The 18,577-nt window shown below is 39.5% G+C and overlaps 1 protein-coding gene across 2 annotated transcripts; it reads left to right on the top strand.

Moving 5' to 3' along the window:
* Positions 1–4,070: 4,070 nt before the first annotated feature.
* On the top strand, positions 4,071–15,946 carry LOC100125431 (myosin heavy chain, fast skeletal muscle). Of its 2 annotated transcripts, none has more exons than XM_011478068.4 (41): positions 4,071–4,153; positions 4,306–4,356; positions 4,433–4,658; positions 4,763–4,906; positions 4,995–5,151; positions 5,237–5,264; positions 5,351–5,459; positions 5,545–5,637; positions 5,723–5,786; positions 5,901–5,999; positions 6,086–6,189; positions 6,318–6,456; positions 6,549–6,667; positions 7,401–7,550; positions 7,657–7,827; positions 8,196–8,502; positions 8,769–8,842; positions 8,926–9,013; positions 9,090–9,207; positions 9,290–9,413; positions 9,504–9,640; positions 9,726–9,981; positions 10,097–10,339; positions 10,434–10,610; positions 10,694–10,839; positions 10,924–11,014; positions 11,108–11,497; positions 11,639–11,765; positions 11,841–11,959; positions 12,471–12,667; positions 12,751–12,934; positions 13,029–13,194; positions 13,284–13,408; positions 13,544–13,852; positions 13,940–14,143; positions 14,229–14,354; positions 14,429–14,599; positions 14,714–14,818; positions 14,900–14,995; positions 15,084–15,215; positions 15,847–15,946. In XM_011478068.4, the coding sequence occupies exons 3-41, from the start codon at positions 4,455–4,457 to the stop codon at positions 15,859–15,861; spliced, it is 5,808 nt and encodes a 1,935-aa protein (XP_011476370.1). In that variant the 5' UTR covers positions 4,071–4,153; positions 4,306–4,356; positions 4,433–4,454; the 3' UTR covers positions 15,862–15,946. The 2 variants fall into 2 exon arrangements, with proteins under 2 accessions (XP_011476370.1, XP_078807785.1); XM_078951659.1 differs by having other exon boundaries at positions 4,134–4,153; positions 4,306–4,351.
* Positions 15,947–18,577: the final 2,631 nt, after the last annotated feature.

Genomic DNA, 18,577 nt, shown 5'->3' with positions numbered 1-18,577 from the left:
TTTATACCTTTCGAGGTCACGAGGGCTGCCGGAGCCTATCCCGGCCACTTATGGGCGAAGGCAGGGGACACCCAGGACAGGTAGTCAGTCTGTTGCAGAGTCACACATATCACACACCCATGCACACCTATGGACAATTTGGAGTGACCTATTAACCTATGAAGCAAGTATTTGGATGGTGGGAGGAAGCCGGAGTCCCCTGAGAAAACCCATGCATGCACAGGGAGAACATGATTGAAGTTCTGGGACTTGAACCAGGGGCCTTCTCGCAGTGAGACAAGAGCACTAACCACTGTGCCACCGTGCAGCCCCATGGTCAGGTGTGCCACAGGAAATTAACCTCTTTCACTGATCTAAAAACATTAACTATCTTCAGGATATCAGCTCTTTGTTCATCCAAACAGGCCCTGATAAAACACTGAGGGGTTAGGAAAATGTAAGATCGTTAAAGACGTCTTTCTTTGTGTTTATTTGATTCTATTAAAGACACCTTGATAAGAATGACGGTACCGCGATTTAGCCGCAGCTTCAGACGTTTTTGGAAAAGCCCCGTCCCTTTAACTGTCTCCACCAATCATTCTTGGAGGCTTAATCTTACGTCATCAGTCTGACCGCAGTTTTGCACCACATCTCCCATGATGCATTGGGTTAAAGTGACAGCATCTCGGGTGAGGAGGGTTGTAGAGGGTAGGGTTATGGGGGGGGGCTGTGGGTACGCGGCGATCTCTGGGTTGCTCTGGTCGGGTGCCGGGGCTGGCTTGCGGATACGGGGCGCCGGTCGGGTGGTGGGCGGCTCATGGGTTCTCGGGGCCCAGGCCTCGCCCTCGGTGTCCTGTGGCCTGGGGGCCGAGGGCGCTCCTTCCCTCTCCTGGTCTGGCTGGTCGGGCTTGCGAGGATCTGGTTCCCCTTATGAACACACGGTTCAGTTCGGCAGCATGCATGTATCTCCACCACCATGTGCACGTGCACACTGCCACACTGCTCCCTGTCTGCTTCATCCCTTCTCCTAACCCACAGATGGACAGACATTTTCCACTCATCTTCGTATCAGAATTTCACCTTTGATGTAATATTTGTCTTTCCAGCAGATCTGGTATAATTGTTACAACTTAAAACAATAACTTATTCAAAACAGTAATTGTATCCCCCACTTTCTCACCTCTCTTCCCTTTACTCTCTTCCACCACCCCCCCCTTACATTCTTGCCCACGCAAATAGCCTTCAGCTCTAATCTGTTTGATCAGCTGTAGGACAGAACAAGTTAAAAAAAAAAATTTAAAGTGACAGCATCTCAGCGCACAATGAGTCTTCCCTGTTAAATGTCTTGAAACCACAACGAACGCACATCAATTTTTAAATTTTCTTGATGAAATCATTGGTCAAAAGATTAGTTTTAGTAAATTTGTGGGAATAACATCAGGCTTTATTTTGTCTGGACATAATTGGAAGCATGAATTCACATGAATGTTTACACGGTTTCTTAGGACTGTGAAGCATTTCTCCATTCAAAACCCTCTCTGTTAGCTCACCGTCTTTAAACTGCTCCTCTGCTTGGAGACACGGTCCTCCCCGAGAGACATTGTTCTCCTGAGTTCGGCAGCTCCCTCACGCAGAGCAGCTGGACAGACTGGGGCCCGAAGCCTCCTTGGAGCGCATGCCGTAACAAAGCACCCTCCCCTGCCCGCAAACACGAAGCAAGGAGTCCGGCTGCTCTGCACAGAGACATTCTTTGCTCGGGTGGAGCAGTCGACCGGTCCTGTTCGCGCTCCAAAGCCTTCTCTGGAGCGCCACACCGTCTTTGCATGACGCAAAGCCAGCGCAGTAGTAACCCACGATTGGAATAAACTGTTTATATGCACAAAGATTGGACCAGCAATCGGAATAACCCACCCATCTCGATCGGAAAGAAATTTTGATCCAAATGAGTCTGATCGGGAAAGAGTGTTCCGAATAGCGTGTTTACATGACGCATTTTATTAAGATTACTTCTGTCCATTTTTATTCTGATCAATTGTTATTCCGATAACTGTTGTCGATGTAACCGCAGCTGTAGGAGATGAATGACCTGCAGCTGAGGCAAAGTGTAAATTACTTTTACAGCCCTAATCAACGATTCTTTTTTCGGTAAAATGAGTTTTTCTGTGTTCCAAGTAAATCTAAAAATACAGAGCAAAACAAATGTTTGTTGTGACACTGCATGGTATAGAAAGGTTTTTGAGCCAGATCATGTAAATACATATAAGTAGCTGTTTTAGATTAAAAGATTCGCTGCATTCCATTTGTCTTTTTCTTTTGTGGAGCAGCATGTTGGCCTGAGAAGGAGTTTATAAGGAAACAGAATGACTGAGCCTGTGTGTGTTTGAATTACTGCTAGATGTGCTTAATCTGTCATAACCTTGCAGCGTGGTTAAATTTTGAAAAGGAACCTGGAGAGTAAGACTTGTATTCTTCTGTTTTCACATGTAGAAGCTTGGATTTTGCAGACAAAAGACAACAGATTGTTTCTTCCTTCAATTAACAAGCAAATTCTCTGGATGTTTGTGTGTTTATATGTTGTTTGGAAATAAAAGGATTAAGATTTAAAGAAATTGAAATTAAAATTTAAGTTTATGTGGGAGTTTGAAAGAACGACCTTATTAGCAGTGCTGGCAGTGAGTAAGACTTTAGAAGGACAGTCATTTTTGCCCTGTAAAACACATTTCTTTTTATAGAGAGAACTTTTAAGGATAGCCAGGGAACCAACATTTTTTAGATCAGTCAGCAGGACTACCTCTTTGCTTGTTGCAGCGTCTTTATCAAGTGGAAAGCTCCAATAGGCTCTTGGGAAGCCAGCTAAAGAAGGCAACTAGAGAGAGGTCTGTTTTTAGCATTAAAGCGTTTGAAAATTAAAATTAGGGACAGGTGGCATAACATGATATTTAACACGTCACTAATCATTTTTCTTTTTTATGATTTTAACTAGATTAATGGAGAGTTAAAAGAGTAAATGTAAACATAACATTGTCCAAGTTTTCATTTGTATATCATTTGCAGCAAGAAAAAAAGGAAGAAGGGGTTTTATTCAGAGAAAAAAGTAGATTTATGATGAACACAAGTTGTCTTTTGCATATTTTTATCACAGAAAGTGACTGTTTAAACCGATTTCTTTTTAAACAAGTCACATTTTGGCTATTTTAAATAACAAATTTTACCTCTGAAAACCGGCCACTTTTCATGAGTGTAGTTTTCATGAAGTTTTCAACCCCCTTTCAGGCTGTCTCATGGCTTTCCCGTTATCAAGGAGAAGACGGGTCTGGAATTACTATAAGAGCTCTGAGGCATGTTTACTCTGCCATGTGACACCAGCTACAATCTGAATCTTCTCCAAAATGAAGACTCCATATTGGCTGTGATGCTAAATTCTAGTAAATGCGTTTATCATAAGTATGCAAATTTAAACGTTTGTCCCTATGCCAAGATACTAAATCTCTTCGTGTAGTCTTATTAATACTTGAAATTACGTGGTTTCCATTCATGTGAGGCTGTTAACCTCTCAAGACCTTGTGCGTGGACACATTTGGGGTTATGTTGCCACAGTAGTTCATTCTGCCAAACCGGGGCCCTGTGACTATCAAGGGGTCAGCTCAAATGTAACAGTCCTTAAGAATTATTCATAAGGAAACAAACAATCTCTGCTCACAATAGAATATAAAGGATATGCTTTTTTGATTCCAAAGGCTACTTTTTGGCTTACAATTTAGGAACACAATTTAGCAGCATAAAACAATCTACCAAGTATGTTTTTAAATGTATAATTTTATTTATGAAGAGCCGTATTAAATGAATTATATCATGATACATGTTGCAACAGGGTAATTTATATTTGTCACAATTAGAACAACTGGTTCCCTATAAGTAACTCACTGATATTTTATTTTATTTGACCTTTTGACCCCTAGAGAACATGACACGGGTCCAAAAAGAACCATGCCTGTTTCTACATATGGTATGGTGGCATTCTTGTCAAACAGATGGTCAAGCATTTGTTCAATTTGGTCAAGCATTCTGCACTTGACCAAACTAAGCAGTCTACTTTTGCTCAGTAAGCACATCTGAGAATATAAAAGCTGCAGCAGCTCCACACCCTGCTTTGACCGACAGACATCTGACTCAGGTAGGAGCATGCTGTTATACGTCACATTTTTGATTTGCAATTTGAAAATTTGAGGTCAAATGTATTGACATTTCTTCACTGAATAAAAAAAAGAAGAATTTACATTTGTAAAATATTATTTTCAAATTAAAATATGTTTGTGTCATTTGCAGCATCTAGGGTGTTTTTCCAGAAGACAACTCTTTAATATACAATTCTGTAAGGTAAAAAGTTTTCCATGAACAAATACAATGAAGCAATAAGTAAATTTTAACTAAATTTTTCAATTTTTACTTACAGACTCCCACACAACAGTGCCATCATGAGTACAGACGCAGAGATGGAGCAGTATGGCCCAGCGTCCATATTCCTCCGGAAGCCAGAGAGGGAGAGGATTGAGGCCCAAAACACCCCATTTGATGCCAAAACAGCCTACTTTGTGGTTGATCCTGATGAGCTTTATGTTAAATGTAAACTTGTCAAAAAAGAAGCTGGCAAAGCTACAGTCGAGACAGATGGAGGAAAGGTAGGAAGAAATGCATCTTTTATATATTTGGTTTTTCTTTTGATTTTAACTTTAACAAATAAAAGTTCACTTTTTTACTATCACAAGTGTTATTCTGTTTTTAGACAGTCACTGTGAAAGAGGATGATATCCACCCCAGGAACCCTCCCAAGTTTGATAAAATTGAAGACATGGCCATGATGACCCACCTCAATGAGCCTTGTGTGTTGTACAACCTCAAAGACCGTTTTGCATCATGGATGATTTACGTCAGTTTCTCATTAACTTGTGTTACTCTTAAACTATGCACAAAATAACAAAATTTAGTAATTTACTTGTTTCTAATTACCTTAACAGACTTACTCTGGGTTGTTTTGCGTGGTCGTGAATCCCTACAAGTGGCTTCCTGTATATGACTCTGTAGTTGTAGCAGCATACAGAGGCAAAAAGAGGATTGAAGCTCCACCGCACATCTTCTCCATTTCTGACAATGCCTATCAGTTCATGCTCACAGGTAAGGCTAGAGCCTAAGAGCTACTATTGGAAAATAAACATCATTGCATCAAAACTCATGTGAACCTTGGGTCTTCATATTTTAGATCGTGAGAACCAGTCTATCCTGATTACGTGAGTATAATCCAAACACGATTGGTATATCTATCAAAATGTTATGATAATGAAGCTAAGTAGAAAATGTGAAATGTGTACCCCAGTGGAGAATCTGGTGCAGGGAAGACTGTCAACACCAAGCGTGTCATCCAGTACTTTGCAACAATTGCTGCTCTTGGTGGAAAGAAGGAGCAAAGCTCCGGAAAAATGCAGGTAAAGTCACTGAATTGGTCTAAGATTCCTATAAAAAATGTGATTGAATACGCACGTAATGTAAAAAGATATTGTATCCTTGCAGGGCTCGCTTGAGGACCAGATTGTTGCTGCCAACCCTCTGCTGGAGGCCTATGGTAATGCCAAGACTGTGAGGAATGACAACTCCTCCCGTTTTGTAAGTGTTGGAATCAATCTAATAGTTTGAGAATAGAAGTCACTTTCTTCTTACATGCAATAATGTTTATCATTATGTTGTTCAGGGTAAATTCATCAGGATTCACTTTGGTTCCAGTGGAAAATTGGCTTCAGCTGATATTGAAACTTGTAAGTTAACAGCCAAACAAGTGGCATGAAAAACAGTCTCTATTGGTCTTTAACATGTACTTCTGTAATTAAATTGTATTTCAGAAATACTTTCTTTTAACTGGTTGATTGCAGATCTGCTGGAGAAATCTCGTGTCACCTTCCAGTTGTCTGCTGAGAGGAGCTACCATATCTTCTACCAGCTGATGACGGGCCACAAACCTGAGCTCCTGGGTAGGTTGCAGAAAAAAGTAGAAAAAAACCATCAGAAAAGTAAAATATGATTTTTCCTTTTCATTTATCTGGTGTTATTCTTTCAGAGGCTCTTCTAATAACCACAAATCCATATGATTATCCCATGATCAGCATGGGTGAAATCACTGTCAAGAGCATAAATGATGTGGAGGAGTTCATTGCAACTGATGTAATTCATTACTTCCTATTTTATCTAAAAATATAGAACTTAAATGCTTACATAAACTGCAACGGATGTACAAGACTTTTTTGGCACTTATACACAAGAGACATAAAATAGAGCTTGCTTTTGTGCAGACTGCCATTGACATTTTGGGATTTACTGGTGATGAGAAGATAAACATCTACAAGCTGACTGGTGCTGTGATGCATCATGGTAACATGAAATTTAAGCAGAAGCAGCGAGAGGAGCAGGCAGAACCTGACGGCACTGAGGGTAAAAGTTTAAATCTTTCTTTGCTAACTATACTTTTTTTTTTAACATATGATATATTTAAGTTTTGTATTTAATGTCTCTCTTTCTATCAGTGGCTGATAAAATCGCCTACCTGATGGGCCTAAACTCAGCTGACATGCTTAAAGCTGTTTGCTACCCAAGAGTCAAAGTCGGAAATGAGATGGTCACCAAAGGTCAGACCGTCCCACAGGTAAATAAACCATATTATATTTATATGAACACAGTAAGGTGTGAATGTGAGTGTGCATGGGTGTGTGATTGTGGCCCTGCGACAGTCTGGCGACCTGTCCAGGGTGTCCCAAACCTTAGCCCCCAAGTGGCCTGGAAAGGCTCCGGCAGCCCCGTGACCCCAAAAGGGGTGAATGAATGAATGAATGAATGAATGAATGAATGAATGAATGAATGAATGAATGAATGAATGAATGAACACGGTAAACTTATGCTCCAGAAGTGAACATGACAAGATAAAAAATGTCCCGAAGCAGAGGGGCAGTGTTAAGGTGCAGCTTGAATAAACTTTGAGGTGTAAGACAAAGGAGTTGATGGTCAGTTTACACTCAATAACATCAGTTACAAAAACTACAGATAAAAGCCTCAAGTGCCTTGATCAAGGCTCACAACAAAGAGGATGAGCAGGTTAATCACTAAATTGTGTTACAAAAGACGCCCCTTTGTGCAGGGCAATGAGGGTTCTTTTATGTAGCCAGGATCTGTTGTCACTGGTCTGCGTGGACCAATGACATTTGTGGGAGATTCCTGGGGGGCGACAGCTGGCTGGGGAGAGCGGGGATTAATCTGCCAACCCTTTGGTCGTTGGACAACCTGCTCCACCGCCTTAGCTAAACTGCCGCCAGCAAAACCACTCTCCCTTTCATTGACACATTAACTCTTTTTCACACACTCATCCCTGAAACTTCTTGCAGGTCCATAACTCTGTCATGGCTCTGTGCAAGTCTGTCTATGAGAAAATGTTCTTGTGGATGGTCCTCCGCATCAATGAGATGTTGGACACAAAGCAGCCAAGACAGTTCTTCATTGGAGTGCTGGACATTGCTGGATTTGAAATCTTTGATGTGAGTTGAAGTGGGTAACAAATTAGGCTATCAGTCATTTTCCTATATTTTATGGAGTTAAATCTGTTTTGTTTTCAACCAAATATTCCTTTTTTTTTACCTGCAGTACAACAGCTTGGAGCAGCTCTGCATCAACTTCACCAATGAGAAACTGCAACAGTTTTTCAACCACCACATGTTTGTCCTGGAGCAAGAGGAGTACAAGAAAGAAGGCATAGAATGGGAGTTCATTGACTTTGGCATGGACTTGGCTGCCTGCATTGAGCTTATTGAGAAGGTATCTGCTCTATTGCAGAATTGTAAAAAACTCCAGAAAATATGTACTGTATGTATGTTTCTTTGAATACATGAAGACAGATGTATAACTTTTAAATTTGAAAATCCTAAAGATAATTTATGAGAACTCAATGTTGCACAAAAATTCAGTGCAATCTTACACCGTAAACTGATAAACATGAAACAGTATTAAAAAATTTTGAGATTCACTTCAATGCAGACCATGAAAAATTTCAACGACTGTTGTGGGCTTTACTGTTTTATTATTAGATTTATCCTAATTGAGAAAACTAATTTGACTTAATGAATCCAGAAAGATTTTTATATATATTTAAATTTGTTTAACCTCTTATAACATGTCCTTTTTAGCCATTAGGCATCTTCTCCATTCTTGAAGAGGAGTGCATGTTCCCCAAGGCTTCTGATACAACTTTCAAAAACAAGCTGCATGATCAGCATCTTGGCAAGAGCAAAGGCTTTGAGAAGCCTAAACCTGCAAAAGGAAAAGCTGAAGCTCACTTCGCCTTGGTTCACTATGCTGGAACAGTGGATTACAACATCACTGGCTGGCTGGACAAAAACAAGGACCCACTGAACGACTCAGTGGTGCAGCTCTACCAGAAGTCTTCAAACAAACTGTTAACCCATCTGTATGCAGCCCATTCTTCAACTGAAGGTGAAAGAAGCAACATATTTTTTAAAATAATGAACAGGTGACAGGCGTTTTTTTTAACCCAAAGCACTGGTTTAATTTTTTCTGGTCTACAGCATCGATATAATACTCTCTAAGTTTTTAAAAAAAAGGTGTCAATTAAGAATGAAGTGATTTTGTAATTAGACCTCAAATGTGTGAATGAAAAAAAATTCTGTGGTTACTTTAGAACGCTTCGTTTACAAAATGAAAAGTTAAAATCTTTCAATTTCAATCTCCTTTGAAATTAGAAGCCTCTGGAGGTGCTAAGAAGGGCGGTAAGAAGAAGGGTGGTTCCTTCCAGACTGTGTCTGCTCTTTTCAGGGTATGAATGCTTTGTGTTCTTGTTGTTTTTAATTCTGAAATCTATTTTAAAAACTTAAGTCACAAAACTTTGCGTCCCTGTAGGAAAACTTGGCCAAGCTGATGACTAACCTGAAAAGCACTCATCCTCATTTTGTGCGTTGTCTGATTCCCAACGAAACAAAGACTCCGGGTAAACTGGCTGTGTATTTAGTGTTTGCATTCAACAAAGGAGAAGAAGGTCCATTTAAAAACTTTTCATCTTATAGGTCTTATGGAGAACCACTTGGTCATCCACCAGCTGAGGTGTAATGGTGTGCTGGAGGGCATCAGAATCTGCAGAAAGGGTTTCCCCAGCAGAATCCTCTATGGTGACTTCAAGCAGAGGTCAGTAACGTCTCATTTTATTAAATGATCAAAAAAAGACAGTTTTTTTTTTTTAACTAAAACCCTGATGTCTGCTTTTCAGGTATAAAGTATTGAATGCCAGTGTCATCCCTGAGGGACAGTTCATCGACAACAAGAAAGCTTCAGAGAAGCTGCTTGGCTCCATTGATGTTGACCACACTCAGTACAAGTTTGGACACACTAAGGTATATTTCAACAGATTTTAAAGAAAGATTTTAGGGATCCAGTTGCATTAGTATAACCTAATTATCACTTTTACTTGTGTGATGACACAGGTGTTCTTCAAAGCTGGTCTACTGGGCCAGTTGGAGGAGATGAGAGATGAGAAACTGGCTTCACTGGTGACCATGACTCAGGCTCTCTGCAGAGCATATGTTATGAGGAAGGAGTTTGTTAAGATGATGAAGAGGAGGTTAGAATTAAAAAGTATTTCATTTAAATCTCTTATATGTCTTAGTCATATCAATATCTTTGATATGGAAATTTAATTTGTGCAGAGAGGCCATCTACTCCATTCAGTACAACATCCGTTCCTTCATGAATGTGAAGAACTGGCCATGGCTCAAACTCTACTTCAAGATCAAACCTCTTCTGAAGAGCGCTGAGACTGAGAAGGAGCTGCAGGAGATGAAAGAAAACTATGAGAAGATGAAAACAGACCTGGCTGCTGCTTTGGCCAAGAAGAAGGAACTGGAGGAGAAAATGGTTTCTCTGCTGCAGGAGAAGAATGACCTGCAGCTTCAAGTGTCTGCTGTAAGTTAGAAGTAGTTGTGTACACAATATTTTAAACATAGTTGACAATTGAAAATGAAATATTACTGCTTTCTAATGGTGTGGTTTGCATACACTTCACCTGTTGTAACCATAGGAAGTTGAAAATCTCTCAGATGCCGAGGAAAGGTGTGAGGGACTCATTAAGAGTAAAATCCAGCTGGAGGCCAAACTCAAAGAGACCACTGAGAGACTGGAGGATGAAGAGGAAATCAATGCTGAGCTGACTGCTAAGAAGAGGAAGCTGGAGGATGAATGTTCTGAACTGAAGAAGGACATTGATGACTTGGAGCTCACCCTGGCTAAAGTGGAGAAAGAGAAACATGCCACTGAAAACAAGGTTAATATTGAACTAGTATACAGCACAAACAAATGTTTTGTAATTTTATATATATATTAAAAATATAAATTTTAACCTTTTATGGTAAACAAAGGTGAAAAACCTGACTGAGGAAATGGCTTCTCAAGATGAGTCCATTGCAAAGCTGACCAAGGAGAAGAAAGCCCTCCAAGAGGCCCATCAACAAACACTGGATGATCTCCAGGCAGAGGAAGACAAAGTCAACACTCTGACCAAAGCCAAGACCAAGCTGGAACAGCAAGTGGATGATGTAAGAAAAAAAACACATTTTTGAATTTTCCCAAAGGACAATGTGTAAAAAAAGTATAACAATGAAATATCTTTATCCGGTAGCTTGAAGGTTCATTGGAACAAGAGAAGAAGCTCCGCATGGATCTTGAGAGAGCCAAGAGGAAGCTGGAAGGAGATCTGAAACTAGCCCAGGAATCCATAATGGATCTGGAAAATGACAAGCAGCAGTCTGATGAGAAGATCAAGAAGTAAGAAAAAATGTGTTTTAATGCAAAATTAAAGGATTTTGTGTGGTTTTAAAGTAAAAGGGGACATTCCTTTTTGAAATCCAGAAAGGACTTTGAAATCAGTCAGCTCCTCAGCAAGATTGAAGATGAACAATCCCTTGGTGCTCAGCTTCAGAAAAAGATCAAGGAACTCCAGGTTTGATTTTTGCAGCCATTATTGGCTAGATTATTGTGGCTCATTGTAATACACATCTACTTATAATACAAAACTTTTAAAATTTTATTTTAGGCTCGTATTGAGGAGCTGGAAGAGGAGATTGAGGCTGAGAGAGCTGCTCGGGCCAAAGTAGAGAAGCAGAGAGCTGATCTCTCCAGGGAGCTTGAGGAGATCAGTGAGAGGCTTGAAGAAGCTGGAGGGGCAACATCTGCTCAGATTGAGATGAACAAGAAGCGGGAAGCTGAGTTCCAGAAGCTGAGGAGAGATCTTGAAGAGTCCACACTGCAGCATGAAGCTACTGCAGCAGCTCTCCGCAAGAAGCAGGCCGACAGCGTTGCAGAGCTGGGAGAACAGATCGACAACCTGCAGCGTGTCAAGCAGAAGCTGGAGAAGGAGAAGAGCGAGTACAAGATGGAGATTGATGATCTCTGCAGCAACATGGAGGCTGTTGCTAAAATGAAGGTAAGATAACTCTAGTAGTGTTGAAAGGAGATGTTTGCAGTATCCAGACCTTTAAATGTGTGAACAAGAGAAGCACTATGACATATACATGCCAAGATGATGATGATTAAATTTTTCTAGTTTGTCATGTCATGGTTATAGGGTAACTTGGAGAAAATGTGCAGAACCCTTGAAGACCAACTGAGTGAACTCAAAGCCAAAAATGATGAAAATGTTCGCCAACTAAATGACGCTAATGCACTTAAGGCAAGACTTCAAACCGAAAATGGTGTGTGACCTTACATCAAATTATGACATCACTTTGTGCAAACATTTTCAATGTAAAAACGTGTAATTTTTCCAGGTGAGATCACACGTCAGTTGGAAGAAAAAGAAGCTCTCGTCTCCCAGCTGACCAGAGGAAAACAGGCCTTCACTCAGCAAATTGAGGAGCTTAAGAGACACATTGAGGAGGAAGTAAAGGTAAGGACCTTCAAAAAGGTTTTCATGATTGTCAAAATCCTTAAAACACATTTGAGAGATAATGTGAAATCATTTTGTTTTTATGAGTGACAATTTGTGATACTGTATACAATGACAAAAATAATCTAAATGTTTTTCTAACTTTTAAAACCAGTGTAAATATTCGAATGAAGTTTATTTTTACATAAGTCAATATTTGCACCTTAATTTGACATGGGCAACCAATATAAAATATACCATCTATTCTAGACACCATTTAGATAAGGCATAACTAAAACATCAGCTCATAAATATAGCCATAGGAGCAACATTATTAGATGGAAATGGAAAAAAATTCTTTCAATTTAACTTTTGAGGAACTTGACAATTACTCACTATGTTACATAAAAAAGTTACCTGCTGCTCTCCTTTAAAATTATGGATTAACTTCCTTTAGCTGTCTGTATGCATGAGTGTGGTATTATTATGCAGTACACATATTTTATTCCTTACACTGAAATTTAATTTTTAGGCCAAGAACGCTCTGGCTCATGCTGTCCAGTCAGCCCGCCATGACTGTGATCTGCTCAGAGAGCAGTTTGAGGAGGAGCAGGAGGCCAAGGCTGAGCTGCAGAGAGGAATGTCCAAGGCCAACAGTGAGGTGGCTCAGTGGAGAACCAAATATGAAACTGATGCCATCCAGCGCACTGAGGAACTGGAGGAGTCCAAGTTAGTCAATGCAGTTCATCATTTCATCAAACTATTCTGTCTCTCACTTCTTTTAAAACACTCACACCATCCATTTGCTGCAGGAAAAAGCTTGCCCAGCGCCTGCAGGAGGCTGAGGAGTCCATTGAGGCTGTGAACTCCAAGTGTGCCTCTCTGGAGAAGACCAAGCAGAGGCTGCAGGGTGAAGTGGAGGACCTCATGATTGATGTGGAGAGAGCTAATTCTCTTGCTGCAAACCTGGACAAGAAACAGAGAAACTTTGACAAGGTACCATGTTCATCTGACAGTTGAAAAAAGTAAAACATGTTAGGAAGATACACTTACTTTAATAACAAACCTGCAACCAATGTATAACCTCTAGGTCCTGGCAGAATGGAAGCAGAAGTATGAGGAGAGCCAGGCAGAGCTTGAAGGAGCTCAAAAAGAGGCTCGCTCTCTCAGCACAGAACTGTTCAAGATGAAGAACTCCTACGAGGAGGCCCTGGATCAGCTGGAGACCATGAAGAGGGAGAACAAGAACCTGCAACGTATGCTCCTATACCTTCTTTACACCATTTTTTTGGACACAGATTTTAATTTAGCAAACTAAAGAAACTTCATTTCCAATGTATCTTAGAGGAAATCTCAGACCTGACTGAACAGCTTGGTGAGACAGGAAAGAGTATCCATGAGCTGGAGAAAGCCAAAAAGTCTGTGGAGACAGAAAAAGCAGAAATCCAAACAGCCCTGGAGGAAGCTGAGGTAATTCCTGTTTTGTTTAAGTAATTGTCATTTTATGTCCCTTCAAGCAGTTTTGTAGCTGCGTGAAATGATACAGGCTCATGTCTATTTAACTCATCTTCATTCATTTTCTAATTTATAATTTTACATATTAAGGGCACTCTAGAACATGAGGAATCCAAGATTCTCAGAGTTCAGCTTGAGCTCAACCAGGTCAAAGGTGAGATCGACAGGAAGCTGGCAGAGAAAGACGAGGAGATGGAACAGATCAAGAGGAACAGTCAGAGGGTGATTGAATCCATGCAGAGCACTCTTGATGCTGAGGTCAGGAGCAGAAATGATGCCCTGAGAGTCAAGAAGAAGATGGAGGGAGACCTGAATGAGATGGAGATTCAGCTCAGCCATGCCAACAGGCAGGCTGCTGAGGCCCAGAAACAACTCAGGAATGTTCAGGGACAACTCAAGGTGAGTTTGAAGACACTTTAAGTGCATTCAAGTGTTCATAGAATAGAAAAGGAGTTGTGTCTCTCTAACCTTCATTGTTGTTTTCAGGATGCCCAGCTGCACCTTGATGATGCTCTGAGAGCACAAGAAGACATGAAGGAACAGGTTGCCATGGTGGAGCGTAGGAATGGTCTGATGTTGGCTGAGATTGAGGAGCTGAGAGCCGCTCTGGAACAGACAGAGAGAGGACGTAAAGTGGCTGAACAGGAGCTGGTCGATATCAGTGAACGTGTTGCTCTGCTTCATTCCCAGGTTGATATTTAACAACTTATAAAAACTAAATAAAATACGTATTAAAACACATAAAATTTTAAAAAATACCCATGCATCTTTTTAGAACACCAGTCTTCTGAACACCAAGAAAAAGTTGGAGGCTGACCTTGTCCAGGTACAGGGTGAGGTAGAAGAAGCTATTCAAGAAGCAAGAAATGCAGAGGAGAAAGCCAAGAAGGCCATTACTGATGTAAATTAACCTCTAAAAAATTAAATATTTTGTGTTAGTGTTTTGCATCTTTCAAGACCTTTGATTCTTTTCAGGCTGCCATGATGGCTGAGGAGCTAAAGAAGGAGCAGGACACCAGCGCTCATGTGGAGAGGATGAAGAAGAACCTGGAGGTCACAGTGAAGGACCTGCAGCATCGTCTGGATGAAGCTGAGAACCTGGCTATGAAGGGTGGAAAGAAGCAGCTCCAGAAACTGGAGATTAGGGTATTTTCTTTACAGCTCTAATGATAAATACTTTTATATGATTTAAAAAAACAAAACATATCCATTCTAAGTATGCTTCGTTTTACAATTTTCCTTTATACAATTGGATTGTAGGTTCATGAACTTGAGGCAGAGGTTGAAGCTGAGCAGAAACGTGGAGCTGAAGCCATTAAAGGAGTCCGTAAATATGAGAGAAGAATGAAGGAGCTCACATACCAGGTACAGTGTGTCAACGTTTAATAATATGTTGCTATTGTTGGTATTGTGATTGTGGTTTGTGAAATCTTTACCCATGTGTAGACTGAGGAGGACAAGAAAAACATGAACAGGCTTCAGGATCTGGTGGACAAGCTTCAGCTTAAAGTCAAGGTTTACAAAAGACAGGCTGAGGAAGCTGTGAGTGAATTATTGTTTACGACATGTTTCATTTGTTAATCAAATAAATGTTTGTCTCAAGATTAACATTTAGAACTCTCCCCTCTAGGAGGAGCAGGCCAACACCCACATGTCCAGATTCAGAAAGGTCCAGCATGAACTGGAAGAAGCTCAGGAGCGTGCTGACATTGCTGAGTCTCAGGTCAACAAGCTGAGAGCCAAGAGTCGCGAAGTTGGAAAGGTAATTTTGCAAATGCAGACAGTCCAGTATGGACAGGTATTAGTATCAATACCAAGTCCTAATAAAATCAACCTGTTAAATAATTCTGCTTATGTGGAGGATGTGACATAATTGGGCTTTTTATATTCATCACACCTTTAATTTAAAAAAAAAGTCTTTTCAAATTAATGTCACTTTCAGCCTCCGAATTCATCTCAGTGAATTACAACAATTGACAAGCTACTTTGCATTGTGTTGGGTATTGCAGGCGTGATGCTGATCCCTGAAATAGTGAGACAGTTAGTGTTATGGAATTACAATTGGATTCACATAAGCCAATAACCATTGCAGGAATTCAGCCACTCTCTTGTGGCTACTTGTTGGCTCTGAGCTAGCTAAGTGCCCAGAGAGTTCAGCAATGTGAGTGCCAGTAAAAGTTATGAGAATCTCATCCCATCTAAATTTATGGCCAGTTCTTCCCATTGCCAAGAGAGTCCATTAGTAAACATTGTGTTGATCGGTTTATTTGAAAGCCAGCCATATCCACAGGAAGGAATGAAGTCCAGCTAAAGCAGCCGGTTTCCTGAAAAAGTGCCATTCAGTAAAGCAAAACCATTTTTTATTAATGTTTTTTGTCTTCTTTTCTCTTTAGATGGATGCAGAGTAAAAGAAAACATCTGATGGGCTATTCAACAGTGTTAATAAAATATGAAACATCTGTTATTTGTACACAATAAATATTTTAAATGAAACTTTGGACTCTTCTTTTTTATTTGTTAACATTTTAGACACACAGATACACACAACACTTTACATTGACTTAAAAATAAGTAAATAAAGTAAATAAACTTTGTTTTTAGTGGACATGTAAAAAAGGACTCAAAAATAAAACTAAAATACACTTATATCAGACTTATCATATTCATACCACAAACATAAAGAATGCTTTAAAAACTGATTGAGTTAAATTAATAGAATAATCTATTAAATTCAAAGAATTAACTTAATTTAGTTGACCGTACACTGTCAAGAAAAATTTTTTAGCCTGACCTTTAACTGACTCAACTGACTCAATTATGCATCAGAACCACACTTTGGATATTTAAAAAAAAAAGGAATTTAACAACTGGAGCTTATTAAAGTCTTTGCAACCACAAAGAAAATGTCACACATAATAATGGATCAAACCAATTAGTGAAACAGACACATTTAAAAAAAAAAGGAAATTAATTGAGCATAACAAAATGGAAGCCCCCTGTGTAGATTGTAGTAATAACAAGTTGCTTCACTTTGACACAGAGCCTGACAGTTTACTTATCAGGGTTCTTTAGGAAAGACTCCAGCAAAGAGGTTTCCGAGGTTTAGAGAGAGAAACTGCCTTAATCGTGTAACAATTCAACCATTGTCCTTTCAACACAACTGTCTATATTTTGAGTGTTTGATGAAAGGGAGTAACGGTTTAATTTGCTAAGTTAAAATAAAAATAATCAATGATTTTATTTAAATGAGCCTCTTAACATCTCTACAGCAAACTAAACCACCATTTGTTCCTGTGTGTCCTGAAGGAAACCTAACACTCTTAAAAACATCTGAGTCTCTTTCGCACAAGACGTGTTTGTCATGTTTTCTTCACTTTGATGGCTTTGTGAGCTATAAAAAACTACAGCCTTAGAGCCATGTAAGGAGCAGGTCTCATGACCATCTGTTAGCATCCAAGCACATCTTGGCCTTCTAAAAACATCTTCTTGTTCCATTCAACAGTCTAATTACCAACAGACTTGTTAAATAGCAGCAAGGTCACTTGCAAAGGCACTTAGGAAAATACCGTCCTATTTTTGTTATCTACATTTTTTTTAAAAATCTCACATGTGATATGTGTCAAGTGAATTAAAAACAAATAGTCTGCAAGTTAACAAGCTAGGAAAGTTAACAGTGTTTTGTTTTGTTTTTTTTGGGGGGGGGGGGGGGGGGGAGCCCAGTTAAGTGAGCCTAATATGGAACACACTTGTTACCTCTTGTTCATTCAACTTTTTTGCAAGAATTCTGTAATTGTGTTTTTTCTGTGTTTTATCAGTTTAATACTTTTTTCCTTTAATAAAAGTTTAAAAAAGTAAGTAAGCTATTGTAAGGGTTGCAAATTATAACCATTCACTATTAGGCAGGTTGTCACAAAAAAGGTAACTTTACTAATGCAAAGGGCTAATTTAAAAAATAAAGTCATGCTTGTGTGACCTTAGCCCTTGTGCTATCCAATGGTGCCAAGATGACTATTGACGTGTTATCCCTTCCATGACAATAATGGATTAAGGTGGAGAGGATTTCATGTAATCCATGGAAACCAGGGAAATAATTAAAGAAAAATGTTCAGCGCACTGTCTTATGGGGTCTAAATGACCTCACTCCCAATGTTGAAGTGCCTTGGATAGCACAAGGGTTATCCTTACCTTAACCTCCAGTGACCTTTTGTGCAAATGTGGGCACAGGACAATGTGGAAACATTTTTCCCCTTCTAAAATAGAATACAAAACCACTTCAAACAAAAGCCTGGACCTGAGAAGTAAAAACAAATGTTTTAACATATTGTGTCTAATTAAAGTTAGATCTAACTTATGTAAAGATAAAAACATAAGTTAAAGCTTTATCAAAACATCCTTTCCTAATTTACAACAGGTGCAAAGTAATACTGATTGGATTTTTTTGTAATTAAATCTTCTTTTAAAGAAGCATATCTTGAAGACAGTCATTTTCTTGAGAAATGCGTTTCTGAAACCTTTAACATTGGTACAGAACTTATTTTTGGTCTGATCCCAAACTAGATGGCAACTGTTCTTCCAGCCGATTCCAAGATGATATACAATCCTTCCTGAGCTTTTATGGAATGGTGCTCAGCCTCAGTTTTAGACAGCTGAGTTGTGTGTGCCAGGCCTGCAACAGTACACCAGTGACATTTACACGCTCCTCCAAAACCACAGTCTGAACAATGCTTCAGTCCATTGATCTTTTTCCACATGAATTACAGAAGGATGACAAAGTTAGCCTTTTTATTGAATCATGACAGTCATGAATGTTAATGATAAAGCTTGGATGAAAGTAGAATGTGTTTCTTAGTTAATATATTTGGTCCTAAACAGCATGTCCAAGACCCTGAACTCCTTGACCTTCAGAGTTGAAGTACATGCGTGTACTTCAAATGTATGCCAATGACAAATAAGAGAAAAAAAATCCTTAACAAGTCTTATTTTTTATAAACCTTTGCTCCTCCTTTAACTGTTCACAAAAGGAATAAAGTATCTGAGTACATGAGCATATCTGTAAGAAAAATCCTTACTGATTGTGTGAAAGTCAAGGTTTTTGGTTTTAAGTCATTTTCAAACATTGTCATA

This window comes from Oryzias latipes, chromosome 8, assembly GCF_053564925.1.
Source record: "Oryzias latipes strain Hd-rR chromosome 8, Olatipes_Hd-rR_3.1".
Classification (NCBI taxonomy): Eukaryota; Metazoa; Chordata; class Actinopteri; order Beloniformes; family Adrianichthyidae; genus Oryzias; species Oryzias latipes.
Note: the sequence above shows the minus strand (reverse complement) of the source record. Positions and strands in the feature narration are given on the sequence as shown.

What these genes read in the sequence shown, in the direction of transcription:
- LOC100125431 (XM_011478068.4), top strand. Translation starts at nt 4,455, where the DNA reads ATGAGTACAGACGCAGAGATGGAGCAGTATGGCCCAGCGTCCATATTC. An exon ending in TCGAGACAGATGGAGGAAAG is followed by an intron (nt 4,659 to 4,762) that starts GTAGGAAGAAAT and finishes TTCTGTTTTTAG; the next exon opens with ACAGTCACTGTGAAAGAGGA. An exon ending in ACAAGTTTGGACACACTAAG is followed by an intron (nt 9,414 to 9,503) that starts GTATATTTCAAC and finishes GTGATGACACAG; the next exon opens with GTGTTCTTCAAAGCTGGTCT.